Consider the following 20196-nt stretch of genomic DNA (forward strand, 5'->3'; position numbering starts at 1 on the left):
TTATCTCCCTTTTTTACATTTTTAGCCATTTGTTCTTCCGCCTGTGCCTTTGCCAAACGTATCTCTCTCTTGGCTTCTTTCAGTTTCACCCTGTAGTCCTTTCTGCTCTCCTCTTCTTGGGTTTTTTTATATTTCATGAACGCCAACTCTTTCGCCTTTATTTTCTCAGCCACTAGGTTGGAGAACCATATCGGCTTCCTTTTTCTCTTGTTTTTATTGATTTTCTTCACATAAAGGTCCGTAGCCATTTTTATCGCTCCTTTCAGCTTAGACCACTGTCTTTCCACTTCTCTTATGTCCTCCCATCCTAAAAGCTCTTTCTTCAGGTACTTTCCCATTGCATTAAAGTCCGTACGTTTGAAATCTAGGACTTTAAGTATCGTGCGGCCGCTCTCCACTTTAGCCGTTATATCAAACCAAACCGTTTGATGATTCAGATAGTCACCACTATTAAACTTCTTGGTGTTACTTTCGACGGAAAACTCTCGTTCCATGAACAAATAAGTTCAGTAGTTAAGAAATGTTTCTGCTGTCTTCGAATGATAAGATCTCTTGCCACCTTATTAGATCAATCTTCATTAAATATTCTTATTCATTCGCTCATTATTTCATGTTTAGATTACAGTAATGCACTATACAAAGGAATCACTAAGAAGGAATTAAAACGTCTTCAAATTATTCAAAATACTGCCATTAAAATTATTTCAAAAGCACGAAAATACGATTATGTCACACCTCTTTTGATCAATGATCACTGGCTGCCTATTTCCTATAAAATAATGTTACTGATATACAAGACCATAACTTCTGGCCAACCTGATTTTATTAACAGGCTACTTACTTATCCCCCTTGCCGCCCATCGTACATTACTCTCATCTAATCAAAACTTGCTATCCATCCCCTCTTTAAGATATATTAACACTAGCATTTTTTCTGTTACGGCCCCCTACTATCTGGAATTCAGCACCAAATTATATAAGAGAAATTACATCCCTTGATAAATTTAAAAGTAACTTGAAGGCCTTTCTTTTTAAAGATGCTTTCGGTGTATAATAGTCCTTCTAAGGACGGTAATAGAAACCTGTTCCATATCATCTTTTAATCATTTTAGCCTATTTTACAAAATACTAGACTATTTATTTTATTGTTCCCCTTCCTTTTGTTCTGGTCCTTCTCCCCCACTTTCTCTTTTTACAAATTGTTTTTCTTCCCTTTTCTATCCTGTATCGGTAAGTCAATGTTTGTCAGTGCATTTGATTGTTTGTAGCATTATTTGTAATTTGTTTTTAACGTATGCTCTTTTTATACTTTGTTTTTATATTATGTAAAACCGCTGTGAAATTTGATAAGGCGGTATATCAAATTTTTTAATAAACCTGAAACCTAAACCTGATAAATTTAATTTCATTTTATAGTGTTTGGCAACTGTTTGCTGATATTAAACATTCAATGCTATCCTATTGTACCTTTTGAGCGTGTCTTTAAATCTGTTATATTTTTATCAATTAAACATGGCTAGACACAGAGCTAAATATCTGTGGGGCTGCAGGTGCTCAGGAACCTTATGCATGCCTGAAAGTCTTTGTCTTTTCCAGAGAGCCCTGGGAAATGTTCTAGTGGGGACACAACAGATCATATGACTTATTTTATCTGCTTCCTCAGAGAGCACACATAATACGTGACAGAGCCGACCCGGAATGTAAATAAATTCATTGTACTGATGCTGTAGTTATCTTTTCTATTGTCTTTGTCCTTTGCTGCAGATTGCTGATTTGGCCAATGAAGATACACCCCAGCTATATGTGGCATGTGGTAGGGGACCTCGGTCTTCTCTACGAGTCCTAAGGCATGGACTTGAGGTAAGAAACAAAAATGTAAACTTTAAGGGCTTATATCTACTTTTGGCCAGTATATGTGGAGAAGAGAATGTGTTAAATATGAGTATGTTTATATGGGAAAGAGATCTAACAAAGAACTGAGCTGTAGCAGCAGAAGTCTGTTTTTACAGAGGTTTCAAAAAATGTCAATTTTAATTTTGATTAAAAAGAATGCTTATAAAACTTGCACAATGATATCTTAACTCCTGAAAAATTGAAATGAATATTTCCTCATACTTCTGCAGATGTGTGTTAGTAATATAGGGAAGAGGTGGGTGCAGTGGTTAAAGCTATAGCTTCAGCATCCTAAGGTTGTGGGTTCAAACCCATGCTGCTCCTTGTGACCCTGGGCAAGTCACTTAATCCCCCCCATTGCCCCAGGTACATTAGATAGATTATGAGCCCACCGGGACAGGGAAAAATTATTGAGTACCTGAATAAATTCATGTAAACCGTTCTGAGCTCCCCTGGGAGAACAGCATAGAAAATTGAATAAATAAATGTTTTTTTCATATTTGAAATGAGTAAAATCCATATCTTTTGGTCTTGGATTGCTCAGAGACTGGAGAAATGCCTGGGTACTTTATTGGCAAGGGATCCAAGATTATATTTATTGGGTTTGGATAATAAGAGGGAAGTAAAATGTCAGCAACATTTTCACTGAATGGGATTAGTGGTGGCTAAATATGAAATTGGAGCACATTGGAAGAGTCCTTTGAATCTAACTTTACAAGACAAGATTGACTGTCCCTCCATTCTACCATCCTATGGTCCAAGTTCATGCTGCCCTCCCTCCCTCCTGCCATCCTTTATCCAAAGTTTGTGCTACCTCCTGAGTCCCGATGCACTCCTCTCCTTCCCTCCATTCTGTGTCCCAAGTTCATGCCTCCCTCCAGCGGTTGTTTACCATTTTCTGGCTGGCTCCCTCTTCCTTCATCCACAGTCGCTTCTCTTCATAAAGTTGCGGAGGAAGCTTCCGTTGTTGGAGAGGAAGGCTTTTGGGTCAGTCAAGCTCAGAATTGATCCTCCTCAGCCTACTTCCCACTGTTTCCTGTTGAGCGAGATTCGCTCTCATCCTATTGCCTTTCCGTGGCACCCAGATATGAAAGTCCTGATTTTGGAGCACTGGGAGAAACCGGAGGGCTCTCAAAGTGGCAAAAGCAATATCCAAGCTATATCCTATGGACCAGGAGTTCTAGCAGATGTTTGCTATGCCTAAAATGGACTCTCTAGTGGCTCAGGTGATCAAGTGCACATCCACTCTAAGTGAGGGGGGTCATAGTGCTTAAGGGTCAACAGGATCATAGACTGGACATGTTGCTGAAGAGGCAGTTTGAGGCCTTGTTTCTGACAGTGAAGGCTGCTGCAGCAGCCTCCTTTGTGTTTCGAGCATGCCACTTTACATTGTGTGACCCAGGCGGTATGCCTTCTGATCCTCCTCCTCAGCTATTGCTGGTGAGAGTGGATTATGTGGCTGATGTCTTGTATGATCTGCTGAAAGTACATTACATTAGGGATTTCTATTCCGCCATTACCTTGCGGTTCAAGGCGGCTTAAAAAAGATTTCTAAACGGGGTTACAATGGAGGAACCGATGATAAATTAGAGTGGTAATTAGATAATTTCGGGGTAAGGATAAATACAATTTACAGGAATTGTATAAATGGAGGTGTAGTGGTGTAGTGAGGATATATATATTGTCTATTTTGGCGTTGTTAATAGTACGTGAAGTTAGGGCTGATTTAGGAATTTCTTAAAAAGTATAGTTTTGGGCAAAGTCTCAGCTTATTCTGTGTCTGCTTGTGGATCAGACATTGAGCTGGGCTTGGGGATGCCTTGTCCAAAGCCACTTTCAGCAGGCTTCCTTTCAGGGGCAACATGCTGTTTGTCCAGGGGTTGAATGACCTCATGGCTAGTGTCCAGGACCAACGACCAAAGGTCGTTACCAGACAGCAGTCCAAGGACTTCTAAAGGGCAGGTCCATGAGTCCTTTCAAGACTCACACAGTTTACACCTTTTTTCTTCTGGGTTCTCGTCCAAGAGATCCTTTCAGAGTACATGACAGAGATTCTCTGGGAATAGAAAATCTCAGGGTTCCACCTCCTGCCAGGGGAGGCAGCTCAAAAAGTTGCAATTACGCCAGGCATCCTGCCTCCCTGTGCAAGATCAGAGGCAAACTGCAAGACTTCCTGAAAGCATGGGAGGCTATCATAACCGACCAATAGGTTCTGGAAGTCATCAGGGACGGCTACAATTTGGAGTTCGGCTGTCCCCTCTCTGCCTGGTTCGTGGACTCGCCTGTGAGCAGACTGGAAAGAGTAGCCCAGTCCAGGCAACCCTTCAAAGGTTGCTGGACATTCAAGATTTTGAGCAAGTTCGACTCAGATTTGGGATCCAGCAGATACTCCATATACTTCACCATGCCCAAGAAAGGTTCAGAGGATTATAGGCCCTCAATTAGGTCAATGTGGCCCATGGAGACTCTCCGGTCAGTGATTGCTTCAGTGCAACTGAGAGAGATCCTGGCGGCGCTAGACATGATGGAGGCGTATCTCCACATCTCAATATTTCCAGACCACAGGCGTTTCCTACAGTTTCATATTCTGGAACAGCACTTCAATTCAAGGCCTTTCCATTTGGCCTGGCTACAGCCCCCCAGACCTTCACCAAGGTGATTGTTATAGTGGTGGGTTATCTCTGCAAACTGGGTTGGCTGGTCCACCCTTATGTGGATGACTGGATCATCAGAGTGCCCTCTAGGGAGGAAATGGAGAGAGCGGAATTTCTGGGTGTCCAATTCAACACAGAGAAAGGCCAGGTGTATCTTCCAGAAGCACGCAGACTGAAACTTGGGAACCAAATTTCAGCTCTCATGGCTCTGCAATCTCCATCGGTCTGGGATTATCTTCAGGTTCTGGACAGCCACATTAGAATTGGTTACTTGGGAGTGGGTGGAGCGGGAGAAGGTTGCTTCTTTGTTGGTCAGTTTTGATGCCCATAAGGCCTTTGATAGGGTTTTGTGGGACTTTTTGTTTTGTACTCTTCAACATTATGGTATGGGGGGTTTCTTTAGTGATGCGGTGGCTGCGTTATATCATAATCCGCAGGCCAGGGTGCTGGTTAATGGAGTTTCTTCGGCGGTTTTTCCGATTCAGCGGGGTACTAGACAGGGTTGCCCCTTGTCTCCTCTCCTTTTCATGCTCACCTTGGATCCTTTAATTCGCGAGATTTCTGCTAATCCGGCGGTTCGGGGTGTTCATCTCGGCAGCCGAGAGTTTAAGATTTCGGCATTTGCGGACGATTTGTTGGTTCATTTGACCTCCCCGTGGGCTTCCTTTCCTGCTCTTATGTCGCTTTTTAAGGAGTATGGTGATTTTTCTGGCTTTCAACTGAATTATGATAAATCTTTGGCATTAGCTACTGCCGACGCGGTGCGATTGGAGTGGCCGGGGCTGTTTCCTTTACGGTGGGCGGATGGTGTGCTCAAATATTTGGGAGTGCAACTCACGAGCTGTGTGGGTCGGATATATCGTGCTAATGTAGATGCTTTGTTGGCCGCTACGGAGGGTTGTTTTGCACAGTGGATGTCTCTGCCTCTGTCTTTCTACGGTAGGGTTCACTTGTATAAGATGGTTATTTTCCCCCGCTGGTTGTATGTACTCCAGTTGCTGCCTCTTTGTCTTCGCCGTCGCGATATTCAACGGCTTCATAGGCAGCTGACCCGGTTCCTCTGGCAAGGCAAGAAGTCTCAGATATCGATCTCTTATTTGTTCGGCTCGGGGAGGAGCGGCGGTTTGGGACTCCCGGATATTGGCCTATATAATCTGGCTTGCTTGCTGTGATTCTTGGGTGACTGGTGCCTACGGAGTGATGACTATCTTTTTCGGGACTTTGAAACTGCTCTTTTCTCTCCTTGGCACTTGTTTTCGTTGTCTCAGTTGCCTGTTCGTCTCTTGCCCCCCACGCTCTGATCCAGTTTTCTTCTTCGGTCGTGGCGCTTTTCTTGGAAGGCCTTGGTCGGGTTGCTGGGGGGGGACCATCAGGTTTCGGATCAGTTGTCTATACGGGGGAATCCGCAGTTCCTGCCTGGCTGTGATAACCCTGTCTTTGTGTGATGGACTGGAGAGGGGTTGCTTCTTCTTGAGCATTTATTGGACGTGGAGGGGGCTATAAGACCTTGGGTTGATTTTCCTATGCTTCATTCCTTGGGTGTGGGAGGTCTGTTTGCGTATCAGCAAATTCATCATTATGTGAGGTCCTTGGCTCGCCCGGGCTTACGGTTTCGCTTGGGTCACCAACTTCGTCTCTTTTTTGCCCAATTTTATGCTAGTGGCTTGACGGTGTCTGCGTTGCATGGGGCTTTGCGTCGTCTTACTCCTCAGAAGTCTTATGCGGCTTTGGAGTGCCGCTGGGGGAGAGATTTGGGCATACCTGGTGAATCCTTGAACTTCCCTTCCCTTATTAGTCATATCTCTTCTATTTCTATTAGTGCAGAACTGAGGGAATGCCAATTTCGAGTGGTCTATCGAGCATATTTTTCCCAAGAGCGGGTCCACAAGGTTGGGGGCATTTCTTCTCCAATCTGCCCTAAGTGTAAGCTGGGTTGCAATTCCTTTTTTCATGCATTTTGGGGATGCCCTCAAGTGAAAGTTTTTTGGAGAGCCATACTCCGCTTCTTGGAGCGGCTTGTTGGTCACTCTATTCCGATGTCTCCGGTAGGCTTGCTTTTGGATAGATATGAATCTTTGTGAGTACCTGCTCGGGAACATCGGTTGCTGATCCGGAAAGGTGCTGTTATAGGAAAGAAGATCATTTTTAGCGTTTGGACGCAAGCCCTCGCACCTGCTTACTGGGCTTGGAGGAATCGATTTCATAATTTGATGCTCTTGGAGCAGCGCCATGCTCGTTTATCCGTCAGGCGGACGAAGATCTTCCTGCAGACCTGGGACCCCTATATTTCCTCGCTTTCCCCTAGGGCCAGAAGTCTGGTCTTAAACTCATTTCGATGATGATACCCTATGCTCTCAGTTGTTTCCCCGGGATGGTTGGTGGGTGTTTGGGTGAGTGTGACTGGAGGGTATGACTGGTTGGATGTATGTGGAGTCAGTTGGGTAGGAGGGGAATCCATTCTGTGGGTGGGAGGATGGGATTTGGTTGTCTTGTTTGCTATGTGCTGAGCGGCATAAGAAAACAGCTTGCTCAGCAAACTCCTTTCTTGCTGGTTTTGGGTTATGGGTTGGGTTTCATGGTGGGGGCTCGGGTCGGGGTTTGGGCTTAGGAGTGGGGGGGATTCATTGGGGGGGGGGGTGAAAAATCGTTTGGTTGTACGTTTGGTGATCTCGACCTTGTTGTACTGTTGTGCTGTATTGTGTTTTTACTGATAGTGCACCAATAAAACATGATTTATACTAGAATTGATTACTTGGGCGAGAGCGCTTATGCACCACTTGCAGCACTCTCTTCTCTCTTGTTGGTCTCAGCAGAAGGACTTTCTACATGTTTGACTGCCCTGGACAACGGAGGCCCACTGCATGTCCTAGTGGTTTCGCCCTCAGTTGCTGTCCTCCACGCTGCCAATGTGTGCCAGCCTACTGGGCTGGGGAGCGCACTGCAGGGATCACCCAGTGCAGGGATGATGTTCCCCATTGCTGCGCAGTTAGTCCATTAGCAGGCAGGAGCACTTGGCCCTCTGATGCTGTTTCAGTTTCAGCCCTGGTTATAAAATAAAGCGGTCAGTGTTTTCCAATAATGCTACAGGAGTAGCTTACGTCAATAGGCAAGGAGACACCAGAAGTGTTGGCCTCCTGAAGGAAGTGAAAGCTCTCTTCCGCTGAGTGGAGATTTCTGGCAATCACTGCGGCTCACATCGCTGGAGTGCAAAACATGTAGGTAGACTTCCTCTGCAGGCAAATGCCAGACCCGGGAGAGTGGTTTTCAAGGGTGATGATGCGGAGGAACTGAAAGAAATCTCAGTGAATCTGGAAAATGTACTAAGCCAAATCAACAAGTTAAAAAGTGATAAATCACTTGGACTGGATGGTATACATCCAGGGTACTAAAAGAACTCAAACATGAAATTGCTGACCTGCTGTTAGTGATCTGTAGCCTGTCGCTAAAATCGTCTATATTACCTGAAGATTGAAGGGTGACCAATGTTTCGCCGATATATATATATATATTTTTTTTTAAAGGGTTCCAAGGGAGACCCAGAAAATTACAGACTGGTAAGCCTGCCTTCAATGCCAGGCAAAATGGTGGAAACAATTGGCAGATTAAATATAATGTGGACAATTGCGAAGTGATGCACATTGGGAAGAATAAACCAAATCACAGTTACCGGATGCTAGGGTCCACCTTTTGGGGTTAGCACCCAAGAAAAGGATCTGGGTGTTATTGTAGACAATACGATGAAACCTTCTGCCTAATGTGCAGTGGTGGCCAGAAAAGCAAACGGGATGCTAGGAATTATTTTAAAATGGATGGTTAAAAAGACTAAGAATGTTATTGTGCCTCTGTATCACTCCATGGTGCGACCTCATATGGAGTATTGCATTCAATTCTGGTCTCCTTATCTGAAGAAAGATATAGTGGCACTAGAAAAGGTTCAAAGAAGAGCAACTAAGATGATAAAAGGGATGGAACTCCTCTCGTATGAGGAAAGACTTAAAAGTTTAGGGCTCTTCAGCTTGGAAAAGAAAAGGCTGAGGGGAGATTTGATTGAAGCCTGCAAAATCTTGAGTGGAGTAGAATGAGTACAAGTGGGTCGTTTTTTCACTGTCAAAAATTAGAAAGACTAGGAGACACTTGATGAAGTTACAGGGAAATACTTTTAAAACCAATAGGAGGAAATATTTTTTTACACAGAGAATAGTTAAGCTCTAGAACTCATTGCCAGAGGTTGCGGTAAGAGCGGATAGCATAGTTGGTTTTAAGAAAGGTTTGGACAGTTTCCTGGAGGAAAAGTCCATAGTCTGTTATTGAGAAAGACATGGGGGATTCCACTGCTTGTCCTGGATCGGTAGCATGAAATGTTGTTTCTTCTTGGATTTGGCCAGGTACTAGGGACCTGGATTGGCTACTGTGAGAATGGTCTACTGGATTTGATGGACCATTGGTCTGAGCCAGTAAGTCTATTCTTATGTTCTTATGGTGCTTATGGCCTCAGCCATTTCAGAGCATTGTCAATTGTTGGGGCTGCCTTACATTCAATCTCATGACGATGGCAAGCAACAAGAAAGCGATGCCATTCATCAGCTGCAGATAAGAGCATGGAAGCGCCGGGATCAATGCGCTGGGTCAGCCTTGGTCACTGGACTTACTCCTGTATGTGTTCCCTCTCTGACCTATGGTAGGCAGAGTCCTTCGAAGAGTGGCTAGGCATTAGTGGTCCCAGACTGGCCTCAATGCCCCTGGTATGCAGACTTAGTGCATCTTCAGATTGGCTGTCCTCCGAGACTTCAGTTGTTCCTGGGACTCCTCTCAAAGTATGATTGTTCTGCAACATCTGAAGCGCTTTGGTCTCACGGTATGGCTCTTGAACACTCGGCTCTGAGCTAGAAAGGCTACTCGGATCTGATTGCATACATTCTTTTGAAAACCAAGAAGCCTGCCACATTTGCTGCTTATGCCAAGGCATGGGATACCTTCTAACAGTGGTATCCCAAAAAAAGTTAGATTCTGCCACAGCTTTAGTATCTACTGTCCTATCCTTTCTTCAAGAAGGTCTGGATTAGAGAGCTGCACGGGAACGGGGACGACGGGAATCCCGCGGGCATCTCGCGGGTTCCCCCTTCGGGTCACGGGGATCCCGTGGGGACGCCCCTAGGGTCGCGGGGATCCCGTGGGGATGCCCCCTAGGGTCGCGGGGATCCCATGGGGATGCCTCTGAGGGTTGCGGGGCTCCTGCGGGGCTGGATGTACTCAGTCGCGCGGCTCTTCTTCTCCCTACCTTCTCTGCTTGCAGCACAGAGCCGAACGGAAGTCTTCCCGACGTCAGCGCTGACGTCGGAGTGGAGGGAGGGCTTAAACAAAGCTTAAACAAAGCCCTCCCTCCCTCCGACGTCAGCACTGACGTCGGGAAGACTTTCGTTCGGCTCTGTGCTGCAGGCAGGGCAGGTTAGGAGAAGGAGAGTAGCCTCGCGGTTCGAGTGGCTACCAAGGGAGGGGGGCGGTCCGCCCCGCCCCGGTTGCAGCACAGACGGCCAGGTCCCCTTACTTTTGTGGCACTTCCCCGACCGACCGATAACAGCCCGGGTCCGACAATCCTCCCTGCCCTGTAGCCGCGAATCTAAATTACCTTCTTACAGCAGCTGTAAGAAGGTAATTTAGATTCGCGGCTACAGGGCAGGGAGGTTTGTCAGACGGTTGGTCGGGGAAGTGCCACAAAAGTAAGGGGACCTGGCCGGCTGTGTTGCACCCGGGGCGGTAGAGAAGGAGGGGGGGGAGAAGGACGCTGAAAGGCCATGGTGAAGACAGGAGGAGGGGGGAAGGACTCTGAAAGCACTTGAAGACAGAGGAGGGAGAAGGATGCTGAAAGCACATGGGGAAGACAAAGGGGTGGAGAAGGACGCTGAAAGGCCATGGGGAAGACAGAGAGGGAGAAGGACACTGAAAGGACATGGGGAAGATGGGGGGGAGAAGGACACTGAAAGGAAATGGGGAAGAGAGAGTAGGGAGAAGACGCTGGCAGGGAAGAAGACAGATGCCAGACTATGGGAGGAGCGGAGAGAAGAAGATGGGTGCCAGACCAATTTGGAAGGGGGAAGAAAGGGAGAGGCACAGTAACAGAGCAAATGGAAGATGCAGAAGGAAGAGAGACAGTGGATGGAAGGAATTGAATGAGAACATGAGGAAAGCAGAAACCAGGCAACAAAGGTAGGAAAAGAATTCTATTTCTTTTTTTTTTTTTTTTTTTGCTTCAGGATAAAGTAGTATATTAGTTGTGTTGATAAAAATTTATAAACATTAGAGGCTCTGGTAGAAACCCGTTTACAAAGTATGTATTCTTCCCAATTAATATTTTCAAATTAATAAAGTCTTTTTGCTTATTTGTAAATGGGTTTCTACCAGAGCCTTTAATTCAGTAGCATAATTAAATGAAATAACTATTTCTGAAGTTTATAGGGACGGGCGGGGACGGAGGGTATTCCTCGCGGGGACGGGTGGGGACGGAGGGGATTCCTCGTGGGGACGGGTGGGGACGGAGGGATTCCTCACGGGGACGGGTGGGATTCCTCGCGGGGATGGGTGGGACTTTGGCGGGGACGGGTGGGATTTCTGTCCCCGCGCAACTCTCTAGTCTGGATATGGGGCTGGCGATTTCCTCACTGAAAGTTCAAGTGGCTGGAATTTCCTGTTTCAGGTTCCAGGGTGCCAAATGTTCTCTTTCTACACACCTTGATGTCAGGTACTTCAAGGGTGCTCTAAGGCTGCAGCCCCTGGTTTGCCAACCCTGTCCTTCCTGGATTCTGGACATCGTGTTGGAAGGGCTCTTGAGGACTTAGTTTGAATCCTTACAGTATGCCACCCTAATGTACTTAACTATCAAGATGGTGTTCTGATTGCCATCACTTCCGCAAGGCATGTCTCCAAACTGCAAGCTTTGTCATGCAGGGACCCTTACCTGCGTATCACAGAGGCTGGAGTTTCCTTGAGGACCATTCCCTACTTCTTGCCAAAGATGGTCTCGGCATTTCACATCAACCAAGAAGTTCGCCTTCCAGTTTTCTAGCCCTCGGGTTCTAAGAAGAAGGACAAAGTCCTGAAGGTGCTGGATGTCTGGAGGGCTATCTTGCGTTACCTGGAGGTTATGAATTACTTTCATCTCTCAGACCACCTCTTTGTGTTGACAAATCCGGCTAGGAAGGGGAGGCCGGCTGCCAAGGCTACCATTTCAGATGGATCAGGTCAGTTATTTCATCCTGCTACATTGCCTGCGGTAGGCAGCCTCCATTTGTGCTTCGAACGATTCGACAAGATGGATTGCTTTTTCCAGACTGAAGCCAGGACCATTTTCCAGATGAGATTTGCCGGGTAGCGACTTAGTCGTCCCGTCACACTTTCACCAAATTTTATAGGATGAATGTAGCAGCTCAAGAGAACTCAGTTTTGAAGGCAAGCTTATCTCTCTCACCCGGGGTTTCTGGGACTGCTTAGGTACTTGGTTCAGCATACCATCCCATTGCACTGGAAAAAGAGATTAGGTTCTTACTTTGATAATGTCTTTTCCAGTAGATAGGGATGGTATGCTGAACCCACCACCCATCATTGTTGATGCACCTGTCTGAGGCTGCTTCTCTGACTTTCTGCCAGCTATCATAAATTGGATGACGTTGCATATTGAATGTATATAGTTATTTGGGGTTTCTTCAGAGTTCTACAGTTTATTATGGCTTTTTGCTAATAAAGATTGTAGTTTGTACCTTTCCTCTCCATGTCATGTGTATGAGCTATGTGTTTAAATTAATGAGCAGATCAAAATCTTTTGAGCAGGAACTGTTTTCTTATTCTTTGTGACTTTGTAGCGCTGTGTGTGTCTGGTAGCGCTATAGAAATAATAGTAGTAGTAGTAAGAACCTAATCTCTTTTTCCTTGCATAGAGAGAAGTAGGAATTAGTATTTCAGAACAGGGATTCTGTATGGAGTCAATTTGAGGTTCAAAACTGTAAGTAGAAGGAGTTATTGGGTGAAAAAGTGAGTTTTTACAGCCTTTCTGAAGGCCAGTAGCCTTTCTAGCGAACTAATAGATTTTGGGAGTAGAGTCTACAATTTAGGTAGGACATAAGCTGTTTCCAGATGAAAGAATCGACCCAAGGTAGAGTATAGTTGTTTTTTGCTTTGGGAACATAGGATCCGTCTAGGAACATAGGCTTGTAGTTTCATTGACATATACATTGGAACCATGTTACAAACAGTTTTGGTTTTTTGGGTTTTTTTTCCAATTCTTTATTAATTTCAATACTTACAATAAGTGTAACAATACATATAACATTTTATACTCAAATATCACACTTAATATTCTTGTAATAACCATTTCAGAATTGAATCACCCTCCCTCCTTATCAATTACCATGTCCATACATAAAATATCTATTATCAGCCCATATCAATATTCACAATTCATTGACCTATCACCTTTCCCACCTCCCCCCTCTCGGATGTGCATATTTAACGGGGAAAACACTATTTAAACTTCACAATATTTTGCTAATGGCTCCCAAATCTCCTGATCCTTTGGATCTATTCTGGGACCTTCTGTATTAGTTTAATGTAATGTTCCTTTCTTGCCTTGTGAGTGGCCAGTTTATAGTTGACTAATAGTTGATTCCAGCGTATTTTGTCTTCAAGATTCTTAGATTTGCACCAGATTCTTTCTGCTCTCCTTTCATTTCTTTTTTTGATCCTTCGGTCTTTGGTGAACCATGGAGAAGAAAAGTTCCTAGAGTTGTACCTTATTAATGTGGCAGGTGCTAAGCTTTCGTAGAGTTTTTGGTTTCATGTTTTAGCGTATTCTTCTAGAGTCATTTACCGCTGAAGAGGTTATCAGTTCTTTGATACCAGTGGAGAGTGTTTTGAGATTTACCTCTTCAGGATGCATATTGAGTGTCTTGTAGGCCTGTGTTTGGTAGTAAGGTTAAAAGAGATTAAGTGATAGATCATGGTACTGGTGTGTGAGTGAGATTTGATTGGTGAGTGGTTGTTTGAAGGTTCTTGTAAGGTGAATATCAGGTCTAGAGTGTTTCTGGTGGTGTGTGTGGGAGAGGTCACCAGTTGGGTGAAACCTTAAGTCTGACGGTGTTTTACAAAGTCTGAGGTGGCCCCAGTGACCATGGGGTAGTCTGTGAAGTTAAAGTCCCCTAGGAGAGTGATTTGCTGGTGAGACACAACCAGGTTGCTGGTAGTAGTGAGTAGCTCGTTCAGAACGCTCAATAGGGCAGTGTGGGGTTCTATAGATTAAGATGAATACAGATTTTTAGCGTGATCTGTTGAGACTATGAGGTATTTAATTGCAGAGATTTGGAGTCATCGAGAATTTAAATCTGATTTAATAATTGCAACCACCCCTCAACCCCTCTTTTGCACTTGTGAACATACAAAGACTTGAAACCCCTCTGGGCAGGCCGAACCCAGGGTGACCCCATTTATTGTCTTTCAGTATGTCAGGATAAGCTGATATGACATAAGAACATAAGAACTTCCATCTCCGGATCAGACCTTAGATCCATTGAGTCCGGTGATCCGCTCACGCGGGGGCCCAGCCAGGTGTAACCTGGCGAAAACTTAGTCACCCGTATCCTTCTATGCATCTTTCGAGGAGATGTGCATCTAACTTGCCCTTAAATCCTAGAACGGTGGGTTCCGCAGCAATCTCCACCGGGAGAGCGTTCCAGGTGTCCGCCACTCGCTGTGTGAAGCAGAACTTCCTGGCATTTGTCCTGGGCTTGTCCCCCCTCAGCTTCAGTCCATGACCTCTTGTCCTAGTCACATTTGATATCGTAAATAACTTTTTATCCTGCTCTATCTTGTCGATTCCTTTTATTATTTTAAAAGTCTTAATCAGATCCCCTCGCAGTCTCCTCTTCTCAAGGGAGAACAGTCCCAGTTTTCTAAGTTGTTCTTTGTAGTTCAAGTTCTCCATACCTTTTACCAGCTTCGTTGCTCGCCTCTGCACCCTCTCCAGCAGTTTTATATCCTTCTTTAGGTAGGGAGACCAGTGTTGGACACAGTATTCCAAGTGTGGTCTGACCATTGCTCTATAAAGCGGCATTATGACCCTCTCCGATCTACTCGTGATTCCCTTTTTTATCATGCCCAACATTCTATTTGCTTTCTTTGCCGCCACCGCACATTGTGCTGACGGTTTCAGGGTCCTATCTATCAGTACCCCCAGGTCTTTTTCTTGTTCGCTCTTTCCCAGAGTTGCACCTGACATGCTATACTTGTGCTCCTTGTTCTTTCTGCCCAAATGCATTACCTTGCATTTTTCCACATTGACCATAGCAAGCGCTAGCCTTTCCAGTGGGGTTCAGCTGGAGAGGTAGTAATATGCTTTAGATTTCATGCATTGGCTTTTGTAAGATTTCTTGGGAGGCAGGTAGCTAACTCTCCATATCTGCCTTGGCCTGTGGTGACTGGAATGGTAGAGCTCATCGTGGTTGTGCCAGTGATCATCAGGAATTTGATAATAAGTTTCATAGCCTTTTAGAGAATCTTCACGATGCACTGTATGCAGTGTGCTCCCCAGAATTTTTTTCCAGCCAGGTGGCATGAAAAAGTAGCCAGGTGGGGCAGGATGGGGAAATTTGGTGGTGGAGAAAATTAAATGTGTACTATTTTTATTAGTTAATTATTATTATTTTCCAATGCTCAATATGACTGCCGTTTTTAAGATTTGACACTTGTGCTAGAATATTTTTACTAAATTTAAGAAGAATCCAATTCTAGAAGTGAATAATTGGATATTTGCCCTCTTTCAAATGGTATAGAGGTTTAAAAAAGGGAAATGCTTTAATTAAGTCATTAGGTTCAATCTAGCCATTTATTTTTGCATGAATTTAAACAGCTAAAAAAAAAAAAGATAAATATAGCTCATCCAGTCATAAAAGAAATGGCTCTACAGCACCACTAATAATGTTTTGATCACTAGGTCCCTTCCTGAGGTCTCACTGAGGTATGAAATAGATGTGATCCCCACTTCCAGACCTCTTCCACATAATTTATGGAGAGGTGTTACTGAGCCTTGAAGGAGACCTGTGTGATTGCACTACAGCAAAATAAAAAACAGCAAAATAAAAAAGTAGCAGATAAAGATCGTAGTGAGAGCTAGGGCAAAACAGTTTAGGTAAAGATGCAGGTAATAATTAGCAATGTATTAAAAATATTTTATTTTTGTTTGCTTATAATGTCATTTGAAAGCTGCTTGATGTTAATACAACTTTAATTTAATTCTTTATAGTGTGTGGGGATTGGGACACACCACCTATGTCAACAGTAAAGTTAGAATAGGGTCATTAAATCCAGTGGCGTACCTAGTATATATGACAGCCAGTGCTGATCATTTTTTAACAACCCCCTTCCTCTATATAAAAAAGATATTTTTAATAATAATCCATGAGTCACACAATAAGGGTGCACCTAGGAAAAGGCAGCATCTTAAACACTGCAGTGAGCACTAGAACACCAACACACGCATTGTAAAACTAAACAAACCAGATCCTACACAGTACAGTTGATGCTAACAGAAAGCCATGTCCTTTTCATACACATAGAACACAGATACACCCTCGCCCAATATGGAATAATCACAAACTAAAAATAGAAATATGTAGACAAAAGTTAAACTGAACCAAGAAACCAGACTCTGCATACAATGCAACACCACAGAAACAGTGACATGCAACACCCTAATACTGTGCAAAATATAAAGGCAGTAGATATAAATTTTAAAAAACTGCTACATAACAATCACCACTTTACAAATTAATAAATAGAAATAAAACAAATAATGAGAAATAAGAAAATACAGTGGTACCTCGGTTTACGAGATCACCGGTTTGCGAGTGTTTTGCAAGATGAGCAAAACATTTGCAAAATTGGCACCTCGGAAACCGAGCGTGCCTCGATTTACGATCACCCCCCCCCGCGATCCGGCACCCTCCCCACCCTGCTATCCGGCACCCCCCGCTTGCGTCGCGCACCCCCGCCGCGATCCGGCATGCCCCAGGCATCCACCCGATCACATTCCTTACCCCCATTTGGCACCGGCACCAACGCATAGGACATGCGGAGAATCTCGGAGAGAACGGGAACCCGAAGGCCTTAAGCATGCGCAGATGCTCAAGGCCCAGTGCAAAGAAGGCAGATCTTCGGGCACCGGCACCAGCATGTCCTGTGTGTTGGTGCCGGTGCCAAATGGGGGTAAGGAATGTGGGTGGGTGCCTGGGGCATGCTGGATCACGGGGGAGGGGGGGGCGGCGCCATGAGCGGGAGGATGGTGGATCACGCAGGGGGCCTTCATGAGCGGGGGGAGCAATGCCGGTTCTTGGGGGGGTAGAGCAGCACCGTTGGCCTCAGGGATGGGGTTGGGTAGGAACGAATCAAGCGAGTTTCCCTTAGTTCCTATGGGGAAACTCGCTTTGATATACGAGTATTTTGATTTACGAGCATGCTTCTGGAACGAATTATGCTCGTAAACCAAGGTTCCACTGTACCATTTTATTAGACTAATCCATTTTTCAATTAGCTTTCAGAGGCCAAATCTTTCTTCAAGACAGTACAATATACTGCTTTTAGGGTATCCTGTCCTGACCTGAGAAAAGGGGTTTAGTCCCCCCCAAATTGCCTTATTTCCGATTTATAAACTTTAATCAATACAGTTACAATACTACTTGATTCTACGTCAAGCAACAACAAAAAAACGTTTTTCTACCTTTTGTCATTTCTGCTTTAATCATCTTCTTTTTACTCTCTTCTTTCTATTCAGCGTTTGTTCTCGCTCCCTTCCATGCAACATCTGTCCTCTCTCTTTGCCCCTTCCACTCAGTCTCTTTCCTCTTTCTACCCCTTCCATCTACTGTCAACCTTCTCTCTGCCCCTTGCATCCACTGTCCACCCTCTCTGCCTTTTTCATCCAGTGTCCGCCCTCTCCTGTTCCTTATGGCCTTCCCTTTTTCTATGTCCTTTCTGTAAACTGTATATCCTGTGCCCTTTCTCTCCTTTGTGCATAATTCATTTCAGCTTCACCCCCTCTCCATTTTTTTGTTTCCACCCCCTCCCCTATGCTCTGGCATCTCTCTCTTCTCCTTTCCTTCCTTCCCATTCCACCACATGGTCTGGCATCTCTATCTCCTTCCCTTCTTTCCCCCCATGTCCTGGCATATCTCTCCTTCTCCCTCCTTCTCTGGCACCTCCTCTTCTTTCTTTTCCTCTGGTCTGGCATTTTATGTCTCCTTAGTTTCCCTTCCCTCCCCTCATGCCCTGGCATCTCTCTCCTCTCCTTCCATCTCCCCCTCCTGGCATCTCTCTCCTCTCCTTCCATCTCCCCCTCCCACTCCATTATCTGGCATCTCTTCTTCCTTTCTCTCCTTGCTTCCTCCTGGTCTGGCATCTGTCTCCTCCCCCTTCCCCCATATACCCTAACATATCTCCCCCCCCTCCATTGTCTGGTAGCTCCTTTCCTTTCCCTTCCTCCCATGGTCTTGGCATCTCTTTCCTCTCCTTTCCCTTTCCTGGTCTTCCTTCTCCCCTCTCTCTCCCCAATTTGGTGCTGCAGCAGCACTTTTCTTCCCCCTTTGGGTGCAGCAGCAGCACTTCACTTCCCCCTCCCCAATTGGGTGCAGCAACAACATTTCTCTTCCCCCTCCCCCATTGGGTGCAGCAGCAACATTTCTCTTACCCCCCAAAAAAATTGGATGCAGCAGCAGCACTTCTCTTCCCCCTCCCCAATTGGGTACAGCAGCAGCATTTCTCTTCTCCCCCCCCTTGGGTGCAGCAGCAGCATTTCTCTTCCCATCCCTCCCATCGGCGGAGTCGCAAGCTTTCCTCCATCGCTGGCCTATCTTCCATAGGTCAGCGATGGAGGGAAGTTTACAACTTGCTTCCTCGTTGCTGGGTCTTGCCTTCGCAGAAACAGAAAGTAGGCAGGACCCGGCAGCGAGGAAGGCACGAAGCAAGTAAATGCAACAAGTTGTAAGCTTCCCTCCGGGGCTCTAACGTCTGCATGCCGGCTTCCCTTCTCTTCTCTCCCCCCATGGGACATAACTTCCAGTTTAGGAGGGAAGCGAAGGGAAGCCGGCACGCACACGTTTGAGCCCCGGAGCGTGGGTTCAATCCACATGCTGGCAAAAAAAAAGGCAGGCGTCAAACACAATTTTTGGCGGCAAGTCGGCCCAGGAAGGAGCTTCGGCGGTAGCAGCAGGATTCGCTGGGTGGTCATCTAAATTAGCCGGGCAGAGCGCCTGGCTAAAAGGCCCTGGGGAGAACACTGACTGTATGTAGCATTTGGGTGGTAGGGAGAATGTGAGTTGGAGATGATTGTTAATGTTTAATGTTGGGGCTGAAGTACTTGGGGCATATAGTGAGGTGTGGGCTTAGTGAGTATCGTTTGGTGTAAAGTTGATTAAGGGAGGTTCTGGTTTGCGTGAAAGTATGCGTTTTGGGTGTAGAGCAATGTCCCTCCTCGAGGACTGCAATCCAGTCGGGTTTTCAGGATTTCCACAATGAATATGCATGAGATCTATTTGCATGCACTGTTTTCATTGTATGCTAATAGATTTCATGCATATTCATTGGGGAAATCCTAAAAACGCGACTGGATCGTGGCCCTCGAGGAGGGACTTTGACACCACTGGTGTAGTTGGCAGTGGAACTTTCCTAATTGCCTGACCATCAGAAAACACCCAATTTTTTCCATATTCCCAAGAAAACTCAAGACCTTCATCCCATTCTTGATCTCTGTTTATTGAATGCCTGTCTCAGTAGGGAAAAGTGCAGAATGATCTCTCCATCCATTCTACCTCTCCTGAGACCAAACGACTGACTGGCTGCTCTAGACCTCAAGGATGCTTGCAACCAAGCCCTATTCATCCTTTCCACTGTCAGGGAGGTTATTGTAGATCTTACTGGCCTGAATTGTAAAGGAGCTCTCCCATGGCCTTTTTAAATTGGATATGCTTAATGGAGGAATATCTTAGGGTTAACAAAGTTAAAAACTCTGACAAGTTATTTTCACTGGCTATGTAATTAGATGCAGATGATCTTCAGAGCATAATTATTGTAAAAATTTAAATATACTATAAGCTATTTTAAACTCATGCTTGTGTGGGTAGCCAATATAGTTGGATCAATAATGGCAGTTTGGCAGCTGTATTCTGCAAAAGCTGAAGCTTAGGGAATAATTTAGAAGAAATATTTAAGTAAAACAAATTGCAGTGGACAAACCGAGAAAGAATTATAACAACTCAAGGAAAGGAAATTACAGGTAAGAAGTGTCACTATTAATTTACCCCATTTTTTTGCAGTTTTCTTAGGATTGGTCTGACTGAAGATAAGTAGTCCTGGATTGGAAAGCAATCTCCAAAAATATTCCTTATCTTAAGCATGGTTAGCATGTTCACATCAGGAACAAATTCTTGTTTAGAAAATCTATGAAATAATCCAATAAAAAATGGTCAATCCAAATTAAAAACATGCTCTCACACTTATTAAGCCCAGCTAATATATTGAAGATTGAATATATGGGGAATACTTAAAGCAACCCTCTAGTGTACTTGGAAGCAGAAAAAGCATTAAAATTTTAGAGAGCGAAAGGCATATATTTATA

General features: G+C 44.9%; 1 protein-coding gene across 1 annotated transcript in view; it reads left to right on the top strand.

The window, feature by feature from the left end:
* SF3B3 (splicing factor 3b subunit 3) overlaps positions 1 to 20196 on the top strand; it is a 307537-nt gene that overhangs the window by 126623 nt on the left and 160718 nt on the right. The window contains exon 10 of the mRNA XM_033940443.1: positions 1765 to 1860. Coding sequence (XP_033796334.1) covers positions 1765 to 1860 — 96 coding nt within the window. The remainder of the gene's footprint in view (positions 1 to 1764; positions 1861 to 20196) is intronic.

The sequence above is a fragment of the Geotrypetes seraphini genome, chromosome 4 (assembly GCF_902459505.1).
Source record: "Geotrypetes seraphini chromosome 4, aGeoSer1.1, whole genome shotgun sequence".
Taxonomy (NCBI): domain Eukaryota; kingdom Metazoa; phylum Chordata; class Amphibia; order Gymnophiona; family Dermophiidae; genus Geotrypetes; species Geotrypetes seraphini.